General features: G+C 37.1%; 1 protein-coding gene across 2 annotated transcripts; it reads left to right on the forward strand.

The window, feature by feature from the left end:
- Nucleotides 1-322: 322 nt before the first annotated feature.
- C9orf72 (C9orf72-SMCR8 complex subunit) lies at nt 323-23,352 on the forward strand. 2 transcript variants are annotated; one of them, XM_057549275.1, is made up of 12 exons: nt 323-484; nt 2,355-2,455; nt 5,172-5,659; nt 6,787-6,846; nt 10,318-10,413; nt 11,164-11,228; nt 12,577-12,649; nt 14,414-14,530; nt 17,187-17,422; nt 19,818-19,875; nt 21,289-21,398; nt 21,504-23,352. In XM_057549275.1, exons 3-12 carry the CDS (start codon nt 5,216-5,218, stop codon nt 21,688-21,690), a joined length of 1,446 nt encoding a protein of 481 aa, XP_057405258.1. In that variant the 5' UTR covers nt 323-484; nt 2,355-2,455; nt 5,172-5,215; the 3' UTR covers nt 21,691-23,352. The 2 variants fall into 2 exon arrangements, with proteins under 2 accessions (XP_057405258.1, XP_057405257.1); XM_057549274.1 differs by lacking the exon at nt 2,355-2,455 and having other exon boundaries at nt 324-484.

Consider the following 23,352-nt stretch of genomic DNA (forward strand, 5'->3'; position numbering starts at 1 on the left):
AAGCCGACCCCGACCCCCGCCTTGCGCAGATCTCGTGCGTTTACGTATAATCGCATTTCAAAAACACCAAGGCGTACCTACGGTGTCCCACGAGGAAACGGTAGCGCAACAACAGCGACTTGTTCCGCCCGCGTGAAAGATGGCGCTTGATGCGTCAGCCATCCCTGCTGCCCGGTTTCTTCTTTAAGGGGGCGGGGCCTAGAGAGAGCAGGGGGTGTGTTTAGGAGGTGTGTGGCTTTGTTTTTCCCGCCCTTTCTCTCCTCCCCTTGCTCTCACAGTATTCGCTAAGCGTGAATGAGGAAAGATCTGATAAAATTTACCAGGAGAAGAGCACAAGGCGGGAAACGACCACGGCGTGAAGCGGATTCGGGGACGCAACGCGCGCGGGGGCGGGGCCAGGGCCGCGGGGGCGGGACTGCGGTTGCGGTCCTATGCCCGCAGCGGTGGCGGCGGCAGCGGCGGAGGCGCAGGCGGTGGCGAGTAGGTGAGTGAGAAGCCGGCGTGTAGGTGGTTGTTTGGGCTCCGGGTGCCGGGACCGCGCGGGCGGCGGCGGAGGCTCTCGCCAGGGCTCTGCTCGGCTGGTCCTCTCTTTGCCGCTCTCTTCCCTGATCGAAAGCCGGCATCGGGATTTTCAGCCCGGCGACCAGTGGAGTTGCCTTCATCCGGGCTTTCTGGCAGTGGCGGCGCAGAGGCAGGGGGATAGGGATCGGTTCGCTTTTCCGCGCACAGCCTCCGAGCTGGCTCCTTCTCGGGGTCCCGGCGTGACACTCAGAGGGACTCGTCGGACCCCCGTGCCGTGACTCAAGGAAAAGGAGCCTCGGGCACCGAGAGGCCTGGCCCGGGGAAAACCAGAGGGCGGGCGGCGCGCGTCTGCTCCGTACCAAGTCGGGGTCCGAGAGGGGATAAAGCGGCGTGGCGTGGGGTAATACTACTCGTCTACAGGACTTGAAGTTTCTAAGGATTGCTGATGTCTTGTAAATTTGGGCAGCAATTCTAGACTGTCTTTTGCTCCCGTTCTGTGGTTCATGACCTGCTTACTTCACTTCTCCGAGGATACACAGACTTACTTAAAGGAAGTGACCATTATGACTTGGGCATCACTTGACTGATGGTATCGGTTGCAAAAAGAAGTGCACTGATTACGCGTCTGCTGTGACCACTCAGGGTCTGACTGGCCCCGGTGAACTCCACCAGGCTTCTGTATTCAGGAGACCGGGAGGTCATGCACTTGCCCGAGAGAGATGGCCCTTTAAGAAACAATGAAGATTGTTAGGCTCTAGTTAAAACAGTCTGGTTGTGGCTAGTGGATAAATTTCAATTCAAACTGTTCTCATCTCTCTTGTGATGCAAAGCAAGGGGACACAATACGTCTGGCACTTTAATTTGTACAAAGAGAGTGGAAAATACTGTTAGATACGATCTTAGACTTTGGAAAACTTTTAACATAAAGGGAACATCACAGAAGCAAGAATACAATATATGGGAAATTAATAATATGGAGTCAGAGTACTTGAAGTATGATGGTGTTATGTGACACAGACACTGTTGCCAGCACCTTGGCAGTCTAGGAAAGCCCTGAATCAGTTGGAAACTACCTCATGATGCCTGTTCTCTTTACGCACATGAAACAAAAACAAGAGAAGTGATAGACCACATTGCAGATTGTGCACTATGCCAGAACTAACCTGCTCCAAGGAAACAGTTACATAGGGGCTAAAATGTTTTTCCCCACCTTATAAAGTTGATAAAATAGTGTCTTTCTTTGGCCCTGTTAGCAGTTCAGAATTTACTTTCAGAGAGAGAGAAAACCAGAGGAGACTCCTATCTTTGAAGCCTGCCCTTGGGCTCTATTTTAATTAAGTAATTCTAAGGAGTAGTAGGTTAGCCTGCCTATTTGAGAAACTGGAGCTGTGAGAGATGGTCTGATAGTGATATGATGAACTTAACCTCTGAGTCTTGAAAAGTGTTGTGAACTATCTGGTGTTGCAAGCAGATCACTGTCAATAAAGTTGGTCTGGGCAGCTCCTGTTTTGGAAGGTGGGCTGGTTTAGGATCCTGCTTCTCTTAGAGCTGGGAGAAAATAAACAGAAAACATGGTTACAAGAAGTGTGGGCCTTATGAGGGTTGAATTCTGATTTGCAACAGCAGTGGACCAACCAACTTTCTAAATATCAATCAGAGAAGAGATGGCTGATTTTTAGCAAAGGTTTAAGAAAAAGCAAAACTTCAAAACTACCCGTGTGCTAACAGTTTTAACAGGTGATAATTAGTATAAGCTCTACATCTGCATATGTTGGATGATTTTCAGGAAGTATATTGGGTACATCCTCATGAACCCTGTTTTTTGTTTACAGGAGTGTGGCAAGCCACTGTGTCACCCAATTTGAATCCTGGCTTCCCTCAAAGACTCTTACGGCTTTTGTTTGATAACTCTCTGGTGTAGCCAGCACTACATGTAAATAAGATATATAGATAAAAGACTTGATTTTGAACTGATTTTTTTGAGCCATGTCTGTATGTATGGATTTTCTTTACCAAAGATGATGACTTTAAGTGTTGGTAGACTCATTTTACTACTCTCCTAACTGTACTCCTCTGTGACTTTTGGCAGGATTTAAAGCTAAACAATTCAGCGTAATCTTTGTCCCTTATTCTCTTTCTAATGATACTAGCAATGAGATTGAATGTAATTAGTGGTCTATAATAGTTGAGTTTTCACAATCAGGTAAAAAGTTGTCCCATAATCTAACCATATCTGCTCCAGGGCTCAATTCCATTTAAGGAAGTGTTTTTATTTTCAACATAATGATGAAATGTTTGAGTTGCAGTATTGCCTTTATGATTATTCACCTTTTTTATCCAAAAAGGAAGAACAAAAGAAGAATATGTTACCATATAATTGTATAGCTCTGTGTTTACTTAATTCGTCTCCTTGGCCTCCAGTTTGCTGTTGTTAATTATCATAGCATCATTACAGTTTCAATTCAGATTATATTCCTATATTCTGTCATTATAAACTGACTGTTTAAATTGTATCCATAACAGTGGATATTTTAAACAAACTATACAACTTATACCCAGTGTAGTCTCTTAAGTCTATTAAATTGATATAACACATTTAAAAAGTGAATATTTCCTAAATGAATTTCTAAAATAAAAAATACACAAGAACTGTTCTTGTGTTAAACCATTTCTGCACATACCTACTGTAAAGCGTTTTGCCAAGCACTTATAACTATTCTTGACATCATGATAAAAGTGCTCATACAGTACTCTAAAATTAGAGTCGTTTTTTGTTGGGGTTTTTTTTTGCTTTTCATCAGTCTCTGAACTCTCCTGACAAGATGTAGATCAAATTCTTTATTTTAAGTAAAATGGTTTACTTTGACATGAATTTAGTTACAGATAAAATGTTAATTCCCAAAGCAATCATACAGGCAAAGATAGATATATCATAGTTCACCTATTATTAACTACTATCCTTTACCATTATATGATGAATAGATTCCACAATTTTAGACTTGTTTAAATGAAATTGGTATTGAATATGCATAGGTATTCAATTTTAATATTAGGCAGGAATGATTCATTTTACATTAACATCACATTGAATGTACACTTTCAGAGTGATACAATGGGGTGGGTTAAGATATACAAGAGACCTGGATTCCAGCCTGGCTTGGTGACCTTGGGCAATTCCTCTTCTCTGTTTTCTCAGTAGATTGAAAGGTTGACCGGGCCCATCCAATCATTTAGTTCTCTACACGTTTTAAATAACTAAAGCTTTTTTACTTTAACCGTTTAGTATAACTCTCTTTGCAATGATAAAAGGCTGCGCTGCTTTCTTGAATAGCATATGAAATGTATTTATCTGTCATTTTAAACACCAGTATTGGGCTTTAGCATCCTGTTACCCAAAGAGAATCATTGAGTGCATTGAGGACTTTTTGCTCATTTTCTCTTATGGTTCTAGATTGTTGTATTCTTGCAAGCTTTTGCCTTTTTTTTTTTTTCTTTTCTTTTCTTAGCAGCTTTTAAGGTTTTCTGCTGTCAGGTGTGGACTGCCATAACAAAGTACCACAAACTGGGTGATGTAAAAATGAGAAAAATGTATTCTCTCTGTGTTCTGAAAGCTAGAAGTCTGAAATAAGGTGTTGGCAGGGGCATGCTCCTCTAAAGGCTCCACGGAAGAATCGTTCTTTGCCTCTTCTTAGCTTCTGATAGTTACCAGCAGTCCTTCACATTCCTTGGCTTGTAGCTGCATCACTCCAGTTTCTGCCTTCATCTTCGCATGGCCCTGTTTTCCCTGTCTGTGTGTCTCCAAATCTTTCTCTCCTTGTAAGGACACCAGCCATTGGATTAGGACCCCCATCTTAACTTGATTACACCTATTTCCAAATAAGGTCACATTCACAGATACAGGGGGTTAGGACTTGAGCATATATTTTGTGGGGGACATAGTTCAGCCCACAACAAGTGTCATGGTCTCTAGCTGAGCCCTCCCTTTCTCAATTTGTTTCCCTTTAGTTCCTATGGTTTAGGAACCAAATATCCTATCATATTAGAATTGCATATAGGCTGGATATTTAGAAACAGTGAGGATCCATTCTATGAGCTTTAGTATATAATATTTTATATTAATGTTCAGAGGTTTTTTTAAGGCCATTATTATTTTGGATTTCTAAGTGTATGCCCTGAGTATAAGTGGCATGTTACTATGTATGGTAGTACATTTTGCAATCATCATATCGCAAACACTTAATATGCACCTGCCATGCTAGTTTAATGTCTCTTTCATGTAGGAGACATGCTTCCAAATCTTTTTGACTGAAGAGGAGAAAACCACGTATACGTAAATCATTTGAGGGTTTGGGGGTTTTTTTGACCTTAGAATGCCTTTTATTTCTTTTTTAAAATTGATTTACAATGTTGTGTTTCTGCTGTACAGCAAAATGAACCAGTTATACATATACATATATCCACTCTTTTTTAGATTCTTTTCCCATATAGGTCATTACAGGGTACTGAGTAGAGTTCCCTGTGCTATAGGTCCTTATTAGTTATCTATTTTATATATAGTAGTGTATATATGTCAGTCCCAAAATTTGCATTTTTGATGGATGACTTAAAATCGCTGAACCTAATCACTGGTTTTGTATGTCATTGTTCAGATAACCCTCGAGCTTTTGGATAATGTGACAGTTGGGATGCAGTGATGTCGACTCTCTGTCCACCACCTTCTCCAGCTGTTGCCAAGACAGAGATTGCTTTAAGTGGTGAATCCCCTTTATTAGCAGCAACCTTTGCTTACTGGGACAATATTCTTGGTCCTAGAGTAAGGCACATTTGGGCTCCAAAGACAGAACAGTTACTTCTAAGCGACGGAGAAATAACTTTTCTTGCCAACCATACCCTCAATGGAGAAATCCTTCGAAATGCAGAGAGTGGGGCGATAGACGTAAAGTTTTTCGTCTTGTCTGAAAAAGGAGTAATTATTGTTTCATTAATCTTCGATGGAAACTGGAATGGGGATAGGAGCACCTATGGACTATCAATTATACTTCCCCAGACGGAACTGAGTTTCTATCTCCCACTTCACAGAGTGTGTGTGGATAGATTAACGCACATTATCCGGAAGGGAAGGATATGGATGCACAAGGTGAGTGGGTTTGGAAGCTTATTAAGTATGCTAACCTAGCCACTGAAAGTTTACCTTCTGATACATTTTTATCTAATTTTTAGAAATTATATGCAATTAACTTCAAACAGGAGCTGTTATTTGCTTCTACCCTATTAGGTACGGATAGATCTAGGCTGATGTCTGTGGTCTTCTAACCCTGGAAAGTAGGAGATGATAGCATCACATTGTAAATAGAAAGCCAGAAGCTTAGAGAAATAAGGAAACATAAATTTTAGAGTCTGGATTTGTCTTGGGAGCCTTTGACTCTAAAAGCTTTTTGTTTCTGCATTGCATGACCCTGTCTTTCACTTACCACTGTGTGGGTGTAAGCAGTTCAGAACAATAGTTTCGTAACCCTTTGCCCAAATAACCTTTGGTCCCTTTAATTTCTTTGCCAAGTTCCCAAATTTGTAAAATGAAGAAATTGGACCAAATGGTTTTCAGGAGATATTCCTTTTAATTTTGTAGATTGAGCTAGAGGAAATCATTGTTGTCCCCTAATCTTATAGTTTAATATATAGTGATAATTATATTTCCATATACTGTAATTTTGGCAGATGAGAAGAACAAATTTAATTCTCCTTTCTGCTTTGCAGTTTGATACTAACATGGAAGTCCACTAAGCCTTACTGATTTTATAAGGCTTTTACCAAATAGCAAGGAAAAATAGTATCTTTTAAAAGAAGAGTTTTTTACTGTGTTTGCAGGCTTGCCTCCTTATTTCTCACATGCTTATGAAAATCATTTAAAATCTGGAAGCTGTATAGTCACTAGATTCATCTAGATCTTATCTAATTTGAAAAGTACAAATCATTAGTTTCCTTTGTGAAACTATGCAGATGTTACATTGACTCTTTCTGTCACATTATCTGTTTTTAACTGCAGACAAAAAGGGTGTTTTTATTTTATTTCGTATTGTCTATGAGAGCATGGATTTGTTGGGTTAATCCCCCCACACACTTTTTTTTTTTGCCCTAAAGTGGAACGTGTTTTTCCCATGAACTAAATTACCCAAGAAGATGTCTGCCATTTAACTGTATTGTGAAAAATAAACAAGTATCAAAATGTTGTGGATTTTTTATTTTAATGAATTTTCACTCGCTCAGGAAAGGCAAGAAAATGTCCAGAAGATCATCTTGGAAGGCACAGAGAGAATGGAAGATCAGGTAAGGTGCAGATTGCATATTACCAGACACTGCTAAACCCACTACATATGTCTGTATAAAGCTAAGGGCTGCTTCTGTTAAGGCCTTGAAGACATATTTGTTTGACAGAGTGAGCCTGAGCACGAACAGAATCTTTATGAAGATAAATGGAATAAACTGGATGAAAACTTCCATATCTTAGACCTGAAGAGTTAAATAAATAAAGGATAATAATAATTGCATCCACAAATTAATATTTTGCTTCCCTTTTTTTCTGTTTGCATGGGATAAGTTTTGGATAACTTGTTCATAGTAAAAATTTAAAATTCCATATGAGTTTTTTTTTTTTTTTAAGGTATTGCTTCTCAAACATTTCCACAGAAGTAGTTGTAACAGGAGAGTGAGTGCCCCTAAAGTATCTGGGGGTACAGACACAGCTCTAAGCATCATATTTCTTTGAAGTCCCGTGTTGTATCTTTAAAACTCATGCAATTTACATTTTATTCCGTGATATATCTTTTTGTTTTAATATTACAGTTTGCCAGTGATATTCCTCACCTTCTTACCACTCGGGCTTCCAGTGGTGTCAAGTCTCCAGGAAAACATGCTGTGTTTATCCCATGGTTTTGAACATCCTTAGGGAGCAGGCACCAGGGTTTGAGAAGCATGATTGCGAGGGTATGGCTTCCCTTATGGAAATTAATTGCAAAACATTTCAGTCTAGGGCAGAGACGTTCAGAAGGCAAATCCCCGAAGGAGAAAGTGCTCTTTGCTTTTACTCTCGTTGCTTCTGGCCACCCTCCTTGCTCCTCTGTTAAAACTCCAGTCTAAACTGGCCTTCTCCCTGGTTCTCTTTAGCTTGCCTGAGACAAATGATATTTTAAACAATGAACTTTTTCTAAAAGTTTGTCAAACTACAGGAACATGAACAAGGGAAATACAAAACCCTATAAAATGATCTTCTTTACAAAATTGTTATGTTTGTACTTTTGTAAATAACTTTTACAAAAGTCAGAAGGAGGTAATTATGGGGCAAGTTCTAAGACTTACAAGGAAATGTTTCCCTTTACTCAGAGAAGCCCAGCCTTTGCTTGCTGGTGAGTAAGCAGGGTGCCAAGGAATGGGATGACTTTCACCAGCTTCTAGATGTACCTGCTAGTTACGGAGTAACTAGTAGACTTATCTCAAAATAACGAAATTTAGGACCCAGTAAAATTCTCCTTTTTCTGGGATTTTTTTTTCAAACCAGAAACCTGTACTTAAAAAGTTGACCACTATTAACATTAAGGTTTATTTCTCGTTTAAGGGCTTTTGTTGAAAATGTTATCCTATCCCTTCTATGTCAGGAGGAAAGTATACTTGGACAAACTGGAGGTTTTTAAAGGGGAAACGTTCACCTGCTGAAAAGTTCAAGTTAGAGAAGTCCAAGGAGGAAATAACTGGAAGCATTTTCTTTTAGAGCCTCTTCTGTGTTCAGCTGTCTAGGATTTGTCATTGTTGTTAAGCTTCAATGAGCATATCCATTTGCTTATGATGATAAATGTCTGAGATGCTGTGTATGACATACTATATATGCCTACACCTAAGGGAAGGTATTTTCCCATAACTATCCTTTCTGAAAAGGAGTCACCTGATAATCGAGTTCTTGCAAATCTCATATCATGTGTTTGCAGTGACTTTATTTTGAACAATAAATACTGTGTGAGGATGATACTTAGTCTAAAACAACTTTAATCAGTGCTAGTTTTAGATGCTTATAGCTGTCATCTGATAAAATCGTTTTACAAGGAAGCAAATTTAACGCAGCTTCAGTTATTAATCTTCTTGAGTTGCATGTGTTGATTGTTGTAAGCAGACATTTAAAAAATTACTTTGAAAAGTGAAAACAATGAGTGGTTTTATGTTACTACAGGATGGATTTTTTTTTTTTTTAAATAATAAAACCTCCTGTGTGATGCAAGGGTGCCTATTAGGATAAAATTTCCAGAGACAGCATCACATTTAAATTCTGAAGCAACTTATATGATAAGGGGCTCTGAAAACTAGGTTTGGTCACTCAAAAAAAGGACTGACTGTAAGGATGACAGAGGTTCTAATTTGAATATGCATGTAGTGAGTTTGAATATAATCATTTCATAAAACATGAATGAGGGGAAAAGTTTTATTGTTAGATCTTAAATAATATGTGATTTTAAAACATGCGTAGCTAAAAATTGATAGACATGTGACAATTTCATCTGCCTCTCTAAAAGTTTACATATTCAGGATGGGCAAAACATTTTGGGGGAGTGGTGGTGGCAGTGAATAAATGAGGGAGCATCTGTATTTGAGACACTTTACGTGTGTGGTGTTCTGTATTGAATTTTCAATTTCATTCTAGAAACTACAGATTTTAAAATTACATCTTTGAGATGTAATAAGTAGTAGTAGTTCCTTGAAGGAACACTGAAGAAAATTTGTCTGCTTTATTGATTCTTAAAAATATACGTTATGACTTTGATTTGCATTTGGGCAGATTATACCTTATTATGAATGTAGAGATTGAGGGGTTATTTTTAGATTTTTTTTTTTTTTGATGTGGACCAATTTTAAAGTCTTTATTGAATTTGTTACAACACTGCTTCTGTTTTATGTTTTGGTTTTTTGGCCGCGAGGCATGTGGGATCCTAGCTCCATGACCAGGGATCGAACCCGCACCCACTGCATTGGAAGGCGAAGTCCCAACCACTGGACCACCAGGGAAGTCCTGAGATTGAGTATTGATTCACACTTTACTACTGAGTTATCTGCTGAGCATTTCAAAGCCTTTTTATGCTTAGCTTTCCTCATTTTTAATATAAAATGCATCAGTGACCTTTGATTAACAAAAGTTCTTATATCTCAAATAAAATTTCAAAGGAGATCCTTTCTAAATTTGGTGTGGTGATTTAATTATTTCGTGTAAATGATAAACCAATGATTCCATTCTGACTAAAGAAAGTTATTCCTGGGACTTCCCTGGCGATTCAGTGGTTAAGACTCCGTGCTCCCACAACATTGTAAAACAACTGTAGCCCCAATAAAAAAAAAAAAAAAAAAAAAACTGTATACTTTTAATGAGTTAACATATTCTAGGCATAGTATGGGATATGGGAAACTTTCCCGTAATAAAGATATTTAATTAACAACAACAAAAAAAGTCTCTGTGCTCCCACTGCAGGGGGTATGGGTTCGATCCCTGGTTGAGGAACTAAGATCCTGCATGCCGCACAGTGCAGCCGAAAAAAAGAAAATTATTCCTGGAAGAATGAAAAGGAGTTTTAAACAGCATGTAAATCCTTTAGAAATAGAAATATTTTGGAGTAGTAGACTTGTTTGGGGCTGTGTTTGAACAAGTTATCAAGTATTTCTATCAAAGGGTGTTATTCTTTGCTTTCAGTTTTTGATTTTTTATTGCCCACTTTATCCTATATTGTGTGACTTTTCTTCACCTCATTTTACTTTTTTATGCAGGGTCAGAGTATTATTCCAATGCTTACTGGGGAAGTAATTCCTGTAATGGAACTGCTTTCATCTATGAAATCCCACAGTGTCCCTGAAGAAATAGATGTAAGTTCTCACTTGTAATGTTAAATGGGAGCAATGGTACGCTTTATCAGTTCCCTTGAGTTATAGTACTATGATGTATATTAGTAATATTCTAATTTTAGTAATATACATTTTTTTGTCATATATACTATTCATATGAATTATTAGCCACTTTAACAAACACACTTAAAATCCTGAATTTTATGGCCAGAGGCTTTTTGGTCAGTAATGGTAATATGATAAAATTAAATTTATTAAGTTAATTTCTCCACTTTTATATTTCCTAAGTGAGAGAATTTCAGACCTTAGAGAATCAATCAGTATTTAATGCAGTACTTTTTGTAACAAAGCAGTGTACAAATCACTGGCAGTTAATGGAAGTTCACTTACCTTCACTAATCTGATTTCCTTAATCATTCATTTGTTGAGGACATTAGGAATTACACACTATGCGTGTATAGAGAAATCTTTAGGAAACTATTTTTGTTGCTCCCTGACTTTGTAATTAAGATGTGTCTCCTGATTGTGACGGCTCAGAAGAGGAAATTGTTCTTGTAAGCATTGTTGCTTAAGCTGTCTGACCAGCTTTCACATCATTTGTTCTGCAAGTTTGTAGTGATGCACACAGATTGTTTTATGGGGATTTGTGATGCTCAGAAATGAGGGCAGTGTGTTATATTGAGCCTAGACTTCAGAAAACTTGTGTATTAAAAGTGTTATTTCAGCGTTTTGTTACAGCCAGAATAAATTTTTTTTTTTGGTGCATTTCAGATAGCTGATACAGTTCTCAATGATGATGATATTGGTGACAGTTGTCATGAAGGCTTTCTTCTCAAGTAAGAATTTTGTTTCTTTTTGTAAAAGCTGGATGAAGCAGATGCAAATCTTACGCTCACCTGTGACAAGATTGGGAAGGAAGAAAATAATAACAGAATGCCTGCCTTCATTATTCTAGGGTCAAAATGCATATCTGAACTATTGCTTAGCTTTGTGTTACTTCTTTACTTATCACATGCCTATGATATATTTGATGTTACTCTATTTAATATTTAAAGAAGCTGAATTTCCGTAGTACCCAGACAAGAATTCTTGGACCCTTGTTTGGTTCCAGTTTCTTGTTTTTCTTCTCATTAAAGCTGAAACTAAGAATCCTTTCAAATTAAGTTGCATTGTGGATAGACTTATTTCGGCCTAGAAAAGAAAATTATTCATATTTGTACTGATCCTTTCCAGTTTACAATAGATTTTAGTGCTTAAAAGTGTGAGCTCTAAAACCAGACTTCCTAGCTTACTGCTGTGTAACCCTGGGCAAGCCACCTGAACTCTCTGCTTACTGCTTACTTCCTGGCTTACTTCCTGGCAAGCCACCTGAACTCTCTGTGCCTCCATTACCTCATCTATAAAATGGGAATATTAGTAGTACCTACTTCATAGGATTGTTGTAAGCCTTGAGTGAGATAAATCATATTAAGCATTTAAAACAGTGCATGGCACATATAAGCACATAATAATAGCTAATAGCTTACATTTTCTATTTATATTTCTTCCAAGAAAGTGATAATAACAATAATAATAGCCAGTATTTATTGAGTGCCTATGTGCTAAGTCCCTTAACTAAGTACTGCGTCTACACGTATAATCTCATCTCCTACTTGAGTGTTTCTTTACAATTACAGATTATCACAAAATTTTATTTTAAAAAATAAGGAGTGAAAGAATAAAGTATTTGCTTTTATGTCTACAGTCTTCTCCTTTAGGTTCATGATGGAGTCTTAGAGGCGTGAGCTTGTTTAATCTCCAGGCCTCACATGGCTTGAATCAGGAGCTCTTTAGTCCTGACTCTGCTCAGTGTCAGCCATTCATGTTACTTTGTATCCCATTTGACTTAAAATTAACCACTTAACCTCTCTACACCTCAGTTTCTTCCACGATAAAATGGTAATATTTTACTAACTGCATTGTTTTAACGTTCAAGTAGAATCTGTGACAGGCATGTGGTGGAAAATGCAAAGTACTATAGAAATAAAAGATGACATTATAATCAGAGCTTTGGTGTTCATCATGTAAAGCTATTCAGAGTTATTTGACGCTCACTTGTCGTTATTATTATTTTTTTTAGTTTGTGAAATTGTTTTACACTCAGTGTTTTTAATCTTTTTTTTTTTTTTTTTTTTCAATTTATAGTGCCATCAGCTCCCACTTGCAGACGTGTGGCTGTTCTGTTGTAGTAGGTAGCAGTGCAGAGAAAGTAAATAAGGTAATTTATTTTATAATCCAGCAAATGATCTGACTTTTTTAAACTGCTAACATATTATGGATTGTAATTTAAAGGTTAGGTTGCAGTCAAGATGATCTAATAGTATAAGGAGGCAATATAATCTGACCAAATTACTGTGACACCCTGTGGCAAAAATGAGTTTAAAGTAAACTATTTGAATAGGAAGTCATTTATCAGTTTCATTGTGATAATTCATAAATACTAGTCTCAGTACTGTATAAATGGTTTTGAGAATATTTTAAAGTCAGATGTTTTTAAAAATATTTGTCTTCTATTTCCTAATGTTATCTTTAATAAATGTGAAGATAGCCATGTACTTTTGGTACTAATTACAAAGAAATGGTATCTGATCATTCATCTTGATTTCACTATCTTGCTTTTCCCCCTAAATCTATTCCTTTTAGGGACCTATTGCTATTTAGTGATCGATGGAGGTTATATCTTATTCAGTAACATTTGTGAGCATTTCTTTTAGTGCTATATGAGTTAATAAATAATTAATGAACAGTTACCTTTCCAAGCATTAGGTAATAAACTAAGGGATTTTGTACTTTTCTTCACTGATCATTAATTAGAGAGAGAAAAGTGCACATATCTATCAATTTAAACAAACCTAATTTTTCTAAGTTTTACACAGGAAATATATTAGGAATGATTATTTGCTTGACAAATATATTCATAATTTTTTTTTCTGTAATATAATAAGCTACCTTGTATAATTACTTGAACCTTGATTTACCAAAATTAAATTTCTGGTACAACCATTTATGACAGGTTAGCTTACCTCTGTTATTATATTACATCTAGTGACTTATTATTATTTCTGTTACCCAAGGAAGGTAGCTTTCAATTTGTGTCCTCCAAAGCCGTCAGGTTCCACAGGGCCTTCCCAGTTGCTTCTTGGAGGGAGAAAGCCTCCATGGTTGGGGCTCTGTTTTTCAAACATTTTTCTCATCCCACATCCTCTTTTAGTTTAATAGCTTCTCTTTTATCTTTTCTCTTTTTAATTTAAGAAAAGGTTGCCATCACTAGTTTGAAAACCACTGCTTTAATATAAAAACTCTGAATATAGTCTGAATTCCAAGGTAGTTAGATGGCTTTTTATTTTTCCTAATAGAACTATGATCAAATCCTGTTAGAATGATAGGTTTCTAATCCCCAACCAATGGCTAGCTTATTTTAAATTAAATTTGAAAGAATTAATTCTCATTCTGTTGAAGGAGTTAGACACTTAGATATTCATTGTAATGGGATTTTACATGTAGAACTATTAACAGAAGCCATAATTCTGCTTGATTTAACTGCATTTAGTTTTCTCGTCCAAACTGTTTACTTGTTTGAAACACACTTGTTGCTGGGTGGAGATACAATCAATAATTATATTAGGTCATTATTTCCTAATATAAGATTAGGAATAAGGGTTCCATGGTCAAGTAAGTTTGAGAAAGTCTGCATATTGTTTCAGTCACCTGGAGAGTCACAATATGTATTCAAATGTTAAAGGTTTTGAGATACCATACAGTAAATTTACTAACATTTCCCAAACTTACTTGACCACAGAATACCTATTTTAAGCAACAAGTGTGATATCCCATAGACTATTCCAGTTGACTATGGCATACTTCTTTCTCAGAATAGATTTTATTGACAATAACAATTGAAATTTCTATTCAGATCTCTTTCATAAGCAAACCAGTGACCTTTTTACTTCATATTTTAATGCTAAAATATTTTCACTTACAGATAGTAAGAACATTATGCCTTTTTCTGACTCCAGCAGAGAGAAAATGCTCCAGATTATGTGAAGCAGAATCATCATTTAAATACGAGTCAGGGCTCTTTGTACAAGGCCTACTAAAGGTATAGTGTCCATTTATCACAGGTGAACCCAATTTTTTTAAATCATTTTTGAGACTCTTCATACATATATTTTGAACATTAGCATTTATGTGTCTCATGTTTATATGCCAAGGAGCTGACTTCCTTTACACAGGTCTGAACATGGAGTATATGTCGTATGAATTTATAGTTAGTATCAGTGAAACATCACAGAATAGCTTTCTTTGTGTTTCTCTCTGGTTTCCTGTAGCTGCCTGTCTGGCCTCAGGATTTTTTTTTTTTTTAATATGTGCTTGAATCAAGTTCCATAACTAAATGGGAACATTTCTTTTTTTACTGAATGGATTTGAATTTTGATGTTACCATTTTATGTTTAAAGTACCATATTCATTTATTGAAAAAATGTTAAGCTGCTTCCTATCTTGAAACAGTGTACAGGACTCGAGCAATTCCTGGATATATGTATGTGTGTGTGTGTGTATACACACACACATATATACATAAGAAAAAATTATTTTATATTTTTCCTTTATTTACTTGAGTCTGCTTTTCAAGGAGCAAAACAGATAAATATAAATTAGCAATTATTTTCAATAATTATGGGGAATTGTTATTCACTTTATTGAATCTATTATTGATGTTTCAATTATAGTCAAAGGTGTGAAGAAGTAGATTTCCTAATGGCTATGTGAGTCTCTCAGAGTGAATACTTTCTTGAGGATATAGGTATAGTAAAATGAAAGAAAAAAATACTCAAAATTGTTGCAAATAAAAATTATTTTCAGCTTTTACATTTTCAATAATGTGCGTGCTCTGAGCTGAGAATAATAGTGTTTAAATACAGAAACTACTTAAGAGGAACTCATTTTTGATTTGAATTGTACAAATCTGAAAATTAGAACTTCTCCTATCAAAGGTGTAATAAGGTACTTAGTACTTTTATTTCCTCAGCATCATCTCATTTATTGTATAATTTTATCCCTAAAAGGGACCTATACCAAATGCATAGTGGAAAACTTGAAACTATAATTTAATGAAAAAATATTTGTTAAGAGTTTTCCATGCAAGTTTAAATTGTATAGCTTTCCAGAGAATACTTTGACATTATAACAGTAGGTACTTGTTATATGGCAGCTGGCTACCCAACTGACTATACCTGGAAAGAAGTACATTTTTTACTTACTATAAAAATACATATTCATTGAGACTTAACAGAATACATGAATAATCAAGAAGAATGTAAAAAGCCACTTGTAATCTCATAATCCAATGAATAAGCCCTGTTAATATTTGGCATATTTCTTTCTGATCTTTTTTTCTTCTGTTAGTGTTTTTTTCATATCTTCCCCTCCCCCCAAAAAAATTAGATTACACTTTACATGTTTTAACTTCCTTTTTCACAGTGTATTGTGAACATCTTTCAATATCAACACATAAACATTGGCAACTTAATTTTTAGCAGCTAAACAATAAACCATTTTTATTTATTTAATCATTTCTCTTTTTGGATACTTAGGTTGTTTCTGGCATTTTACTGTCTAACCCAGTGCTGTAACACACACATCACTGGAATTTGGCACACAATCATGATTCATTTTCCAGGATAAAATTCTAGAGCTGGATTTGCTAAGTTAAAGCCAGTTTTTTTTTTTTAATTAAAAGATAGTTCTTCATATCTTTTGGCATAAAAGACAGTAAATTTTCTTTTTCTGGGGTTTTATCTTGTTCCTTCATCTGGTACATAGTCCTCTGCCTTTTCATCTTGTCTTTCTGTGAATGTGGTTTTTGTTCCACAGGCTGCAGTGTTGTAGTTCTTCTTGCTTCTGCTGTCTGCCCTCTGGTGGATGAGGCTATCTAAGAGGCTTGATGGGAGGGACTGGTGGTGGGTAGAGCTTGCTGTTGCTCTGGTGGGCAGAGCTCAGTAAAACTTTAATCCACTTGACTGCTGATGGGTGGGGCTGGGTTCCCTCCCTGTTGGTTGTTTGGCCTGAGGCAACCCAGCTCTGGAGCCTACCTGGGCTCTTTGCTGGGGCTAATGGCAGACTCTGGGAGGGCTCACGCCAAGGAGTACTTCCCAGAACTTCTGCTGCCAGTGTCCTTGTCCCCACGGTGAGCCACTGCCACCCCCTGCCTCTGCAGGAGACCCCCCAACACCAGCAGATAGGTCTGGTTCAGTCTCCCCTGGGGTCACTGCTCCTTTCGCTGGGTCCCGATGCGCACACTACTTTGTGTGTGCCCTCCAAGAGTGGAGTCTCAGTTTCCCCCAGTCCTGTCGAAGCCCTGCAGTCAATTCCCACTAGGCTTCAAAGTCTGATTCTCTAGGAATTCCTCCTCCCGTTGCCAGCCCCCCAGGTTGGGAACCTGACGTGGGGCTCAGAACCTTCACTCCAGTGGGTGGACTTCTGTGGTATAAGTGTTCTCCAGTCTGTGAGTCACCCACCCAGCGGTTATGGGATTTGATTTTACTGTGATTCAGCCCCTCCTACCGTCTCATTGTGGCTTCTCCTTTGCTTTGGATGTGGGGTATGTTTTTTGGTGAGTTCCAGTGTCTTCCTGTCGATGACTGTCCAGCAGGTAGTTGTGATTCTGGTGTTCTCGCAAGAGGGAGTGAGAGCACGTCCTTCTACTCTGCCATCTTGGTTCCTCTCTCAGTAAATTTTCTTTTCGTTTATAACAGGATTCCACTGGAAGCTTTGTGCTTCCCTTCCGGCAAGTCATGTACGCGCCCTATCCCACCACGCACATAGATGTGGATGTCAACACCGTCAAGCAGATGCCACCCTGTCACGAACATATTTATAATCAGCGTAGATACATGAGATCAGAGCTGGCAGCATTCTGGAGAGCCACTTCAGAAGAAGACATGGCTCAGGATACCATCATCTACACGGACGAAAGCTTCACTCCTGATTTGTATGTCGTGCCCTGCTTTTTGATATTGTCATTAAGCAATATTAGGAAACTGTATCTTTTATGAGTAGAAAGAAAACAAACAATTTGGTGTTTAAAAGGAAAGAAATATTACTAGGAGAATTATACTGGAAGAAGTATTTGGTTAATCAAGCATTTTTTCTTAAATGTCAGCTTTTCTTAATATAATTGTGTTTCCCATAAGATAGGTCAGATTAGTCCTTAAAAATAAGTATTTAAGTATTTATTTAACAAATGTATATTGAGCCCCTAGGTGCAGTACTTGATGCTAAGGTTAATAGTGGCCAACCAGACAGCCCTAGCTCCTTACATTGCTTACAGACTAGTGTGTAAGAGTCATAAAAGGCTTATTAACTAAACCTTATTAACTAAAGAGGTAATTCTAAGTCTGTTTTTCCTTGATATATAAATATAAAATATGGCAAAACTGTCAAAATATATTAATAGAGCATTCTTTTACTTTGCATTTTATATTGTTATTCATTTCTTACCATAAAGTCTGATCAGTAAATTAACAAGTAAAAAAGTAATGATAGTAACATGTTGAATGTGGACTCAACTAGAAAAAAAAAAAGATGATAAATCTGAATTATAAAACACTTAAATGATGTTCTGAAATCAGGAAAAGAAATTGTAGTATACTATCATGGTTCTCTTTATTCAGTTTAAAGTGCCTGGCACATAGAATGTGCTCAATAAATGTTAACTAGTATAATCCAGGTTTGAGTGTACAAGGCAGCAGTAAAATTGGAGCAAGCAACCCTGTCCTGTGTCTTGAAGAAAAATTTTGAGCTGAGGCAACAGACATGTGAAGCACCAATAGTCAGACAGAAGGTGTTGCCCAAAAGCATAGCAAGGAAACACCATGTCCAAGGGATCCCCAGCCTCATGTGTCTCTAGGTGCAGAAAGATGGCTTCATTAGGACCCAGCTTTTCCCAGCTCTCTGGTGTTCTTGTTGGGTCCTTTGAAAGATTTAGGGGAATTGGTTTAGAAAACAAATTGGTCAAAATAAGAATTTCAGGTCCCTAAGTTTTCCACATATAGGTAATTTTGGCGCACACGTCAAAATTCTCAAAATTAATCTGATCCTTCAAGCATTTTCTTCTTTCCCAAAGTGTTTGGGTTTTTTTTTTTCCATTTTTTTGGTGGGTTCCTGGAGAGCGCTTTTGGGGGAATTTTTTAACACTTTGCTTCACCTGATTCACATATGACCAATACAATCAATTTATGAAACAGATATGTTCAGAACACTAGACTTAAGTAGCTGAATTCTCTCTCCAAAGCCAGAGAAAGGTTGTTGTCAGTGCCCACACTGGCCACCAGTTGGACAGCCAGTAATCGTGAAATGCTGATTTTTTCCCCCTTCTGAGTTTCCTTCTTCTGTAGTAGGGAACACCCATCTCCTAAAACTAGGAAATTTTAGGTACTTTCCTATTACCTCTGCGCACACACCTCCTTCCCTGCTACTCCTGTCAGTTATATGATGATCCCTACTATTTTCAGTCTTTCTTTTCAGTTAAAAATTGCTTACCTTAGTAAATGTTATATTACCCTCTGACTTGAGTATAACCTAGCATCCCAGTAAATTCCTTAGGGAAGTAGAAGGCAAGGAAGGGGAAGGAAGAAGAGAAAAGATCAAAGGGGGTTGGGAAAGGGACAGTCTTTTTTAAGAACCTACTATATCCTAGGTTGTGTGGTAGATAAACATTATCTCAAGTGTGAATTACAACTTAACTTCTTACTCTGCTCATTGCCAATGTAGCTGACATTTTCTTAGGTAGCTGATTCATGTTACTTGCCAGATGATGGGCTTGTGGATACAAACCCAGTGGTCAAAACGTTGCAGATAATCATCTGTGTGTGTTCCTTAATCCCACTTGAATGTTACCCAGCATTCGTCCTCTTACCTTTTTTTCTTCCTAAACTACTTATTAGAAGTTATTAGTATGTGAAGTTAACCTTTTATTTTGTTTTGGTTTTTGGTGGTAGTGGTATGTGTTTATTTTTGTTGCTGTTCTATATTTTTGAGATGGCGGGATTGGTAATTATATTTATGAATCACCTAAGGCTCGTGGTATTTTTTTATAATGTGTATGATAGATACATACATACCCTTCCTGGGACTGCTTATACTGTTTAAGAGAAAATAATTACATTATGGCCTGACAAACTCCAGTAATAGACAAATGTATCCTTGAGTTAAAATGAGTATGTAAAAAAAAAAAAAAAAAAATGAGTATGTATTTTATATTTTCAAATATATAGATATCTAATTCTTATAAATATGTTTATAATACCACTTCTAAGAATTTAATTTATTGGCTGGTGTGAGAGGTTGTGGAAATCATTTCAACATTTGGCCTGTTTTCTTCATAGGAATATTTTTCAAGATGTCTTACACAGAGACACTCTAGTAAAAGCCTTCCTGGATCAGGTAAATGTTAAACCTGAGATTGTCAGAGTGAATGGTATGACATGTTTTCTTTTTCCATATATCCCACACTGCCTATACTATATATATAATTTAGAATTAAGTCCTTTTGTAGAGTCTCTGATCTTTCTAAAGTGTCAAAATTATTTTTCTTCTGAATTGTTAGAGGGGAGTAGCCTGTATATTAACAAAGATGCAGCATCCCCCAGTTCAAATAATAAATGTTTTAATTCTAAGCACTAACTTATAACCCAAGGGTGTTTTCTTTTGGTACGGGAGATATTGTACAAATGTTTATTTGCCTTAATTGAGCAAACAATGTCTTTAAAACTTATTTACATGATAGCATCTCTATTGTCTCATTCCTTTGAAAAAAATCTAGATTTTGAAGAAAATTTTAGATTATATGGGTCTTATTTCTTAAGATAACAGAGATTTGTCATAATTATCTTTCTGGGGATTAGGCCAAGAAACAGTGTCATAGATGCAGCTTTGAAATAACATAATTGTTAGGTTGACTAGGAATTTTGGATCCAGGTCTATGTGGTCTGTGACATATTACAGAGTTCAAAGATAATCCCAAGTCATGTAATTCCATGCTTCCCAAGCAGAAATAAAATCCTTCTACCACTACACATGTACCCCCACCCCCCCAGAATAGAAAAATATGAATATCTCAAAACCATAGTCTAGGACTTCCCTGGTGGCGCAGTGGTAAAGAGTCCGCCTGCCAACACAGGGGACACGGGTTCGAGCCCTGGTCCAGGAAGATCCCACATGCCGCGGAGCAACTAAGCCCATGCGCCACAACTACTGAGCCTGCGCTCTAGAGCCCGCGAGCCGCAACTACTGAAGCCCGCGCGCCTAGAGCCTGTGCTTCGCAACAAAGACAAGCCACCACAATGAGAAGCCCACACACGACAACGAAGAGTAGCCCCTGCTCGCCGCAACTAGAGAAAGCCCACGTGCAGCCACAAAGACCCAACACAGCCGAAAATAAATAAATAAATAAATAAATAAATTTATTAAAAACAAAAAACAAAAAAAAACCCATAGTCTAAGCACGGCTCACCTCTGGTAGCTCCAATTTTATTTGAAGATGTGGGCAGAGAAAAGTTAAGTAACACAGCTAGAAGTAACTTATATCATGATTTTTAATGACAAATAAAATGAACACGGATATAGTCTAAGGCAGAAGGAAAAATTTGAGTCAATTCTTAACGATAAAACAGAACTGTTAGGTGACTCCCAGACCCATACCTCCGCCTCCTCCTGTGTGTCAGGGCACATCTGTGGAAGTGGTTAGCTGCTCTAACGTGAGTTATCTGCCAGGCACTGTCAGCGCTGAGACAGAAACATGCTGTGTATAAGTAGAACGGGGCAAATTATTTATAAAAACGCTTCATTCTCCTGCAGGTCTTTCATTTGAAACCCGGTCTCTCTCTCAGGAGTACTTTCCTTGCACAGTTTCTGCTCGTCCTTCACAGAAAAGCCTTGACACTAATAAAATATATAGAAGATGATACGTAAGTCAGACTCCTAAATGGAAGAAGAACCTTCATACGTTGCTTTTGTTTTGTTCCCTTTGGACATTTTCTGTATTATAATTTCTTTTTTATTATTATTTGTAGGCAGAAGGGGAAAAAGCCCTTTAAATCGCTTCGGAACCTGAAGATAGACCTTGATTTAACAGCAGAGGGCGATCTTAACATAATAATGGCTCTAGCTGAGAAAATTAAACCAGGCCTCCATTCCTTTATCTTTGGAAGACCTTTCTATACTAGTGTCCAAGAACGAGATGTTCTAATGACTTTTTAAATGTGTAACTTGTTAATGTTGCGTCACGATCATAATTGCTGGTAAAGTAGCTCCGTGGTATTGGGGAAACATGATTCCCTCGGGTTGTGGCCTAGAGTCCTACTCAGCAATGGTAGTTAGTGACACTGCAGTTGTCACAGAAAGCCTGTAAGGGGATGTTAGGTGCAGTTACAATAAATGCACCTTTTCCTGGATGTGCTCTCTTGGGAGACAGACGTATGTTTACAATTATAATAAATATTATTGGTATCTTTTAAAGATATAGGATATAAACTTGACCACAACTACTGTTTTTTTGAAACTTATGATTCATGGTTTACAAGTATCCAAGTGAAATCTGAGTTAGCTTTCACAGATATAATACTAGTTGACTTTCCATCTCTTGGTGTTCCTCGGTATGTGGGATTACTGTAATACTTTTACAATCAGCTAAAAATTAGAGCATTTAAATCGTTTCAGTTCCACAAAAGGAAGTTAGCTTGAACATAGGTTAAGTTTTAGAAAGAAAATATTGATCAAGCAGATGTTTTATTGAAATCAATTGTTCGATCCTACTTTGCAGACTTAGTCCTTGGGATTCAGTCTGTGTAGAAACGTCAGGCAGTATGTATAGTCCCGATTATGGTGAACCACAATCAGGGCGTTTTTCTGTTTGTTTGTTGAGCTCTGTCACAGAAAATGTAGAGAATTGGATTTTATGTTTCAGTGGTTATTGCCAACTTTTTTCAGTTAATTTTCATTATTTTTGAGCCAAATTGAAATGTATACCTCCTATGCCTTTTTTTTTTTCTTGGAAAATATAATCTCTTGGAAGAAGTTCAGATTTCACTAGTCACTCATTTTTTATCTTGTTTTCCTCTTGTATAGTCTTCCTCTGATTCAGCAATCATTATAACTCCGAGATTATTAAATGCAATAGAGAAATACTAACTAGTAAGATTTTTTTTCAGGAACAAGAATAGTATCTTCTTCCTTAAATGTCTGCCCGTGTTTTTGAAGTTGTTGCCACGTCTCTTTGCCTGCATGTAGGAGGACTAGCAGGAGAAACGTTACTGACGTGCTGTTTTACTAGGTGCTACTTTGGCAGAACTAAGTGGTCAATTTCTTTTGTTTCCTTCATGTGTTTGGACCATTTTGCTAGCTATAAAATAACCAATTAACATAATTCTGTGCTAGAACAGTATTGACAAAATAGTATACACAAGCATAAAATATATTTTTATTTAAAACTGTGGAAGTAACATAAAAGGGAAAAAGTATTTATAAGAAAGGGATAAAAGTGATAGAGCCCCTCCGCCCTCACCCACCAAATTTAACCAAAACCAACATAGGTCCTAATAGCCTTTCACATCACTAATAAGAAAGGTGTAGACATCTCGATTTTTAGACACATACTCAACTAGATTGACAGATGCTCTGGCTCAGTCATGAAAAAATGTACAGATTCCACCTTGTTGAACCCCGTATTCAGTGCTATTTACATGATAGATTATTTAAGTGCTAATTATTTTCTTTTGCTGATTTATTGTACCATTGTATGGGATGCAAGTTGTACAGTGAAATAAGTTATTAAAGCATGTGTGCACATTGTTATATATCTTTTCTCCTAGATGGAGAATTTTGAATAAAATATCTTTGAAATTTTGTGTCTTTCAGTTATTT

The sequence above is a fragment of the Balaenoptera acutorostrata genome, chromosome 6 (assembly GCF_949987535.1).
Source record: "Balaenoptera acutorostrata chromosome 6, mBalAcu1.1, whole genome shotgun sequence".
Taxonomy (NCBI): domain Eukaryota; kingdom Metazoa; phylum Chordata; class Mammalia; order Artiodactyla; family Balaenopteridae; genus Balaenoptera; species Balaenoptera acutorostrata.

What these genes read in the sequence shown, in the direction of transcription:
- C9orf72 (XM_057549275.1), top strand. Translation starts at nt 5,216, where the DNA reads ATGTCGACTCTCTGTCCACCACCTTCTCCAGCTGTTGCCAAGACAGAG. An exon ending in GTGCAGAGAAAGTAAATAAG is followed by an intron (nt 12,650 to 14,413) that starts GTAATTTATTTT and finishes TTTCACTTACAG; the next exon opens with ATAGTAAGAACATTATGCCT. An exon ending in TTGTACAAGGCCTACTAAAG is followed by an intron (nt 14,531 to 17,186) that starts GTATAGTGTCCA and finishes CGTTTATAACAG; the next exon opens with GATTCCACTGGAAGCTTTGT.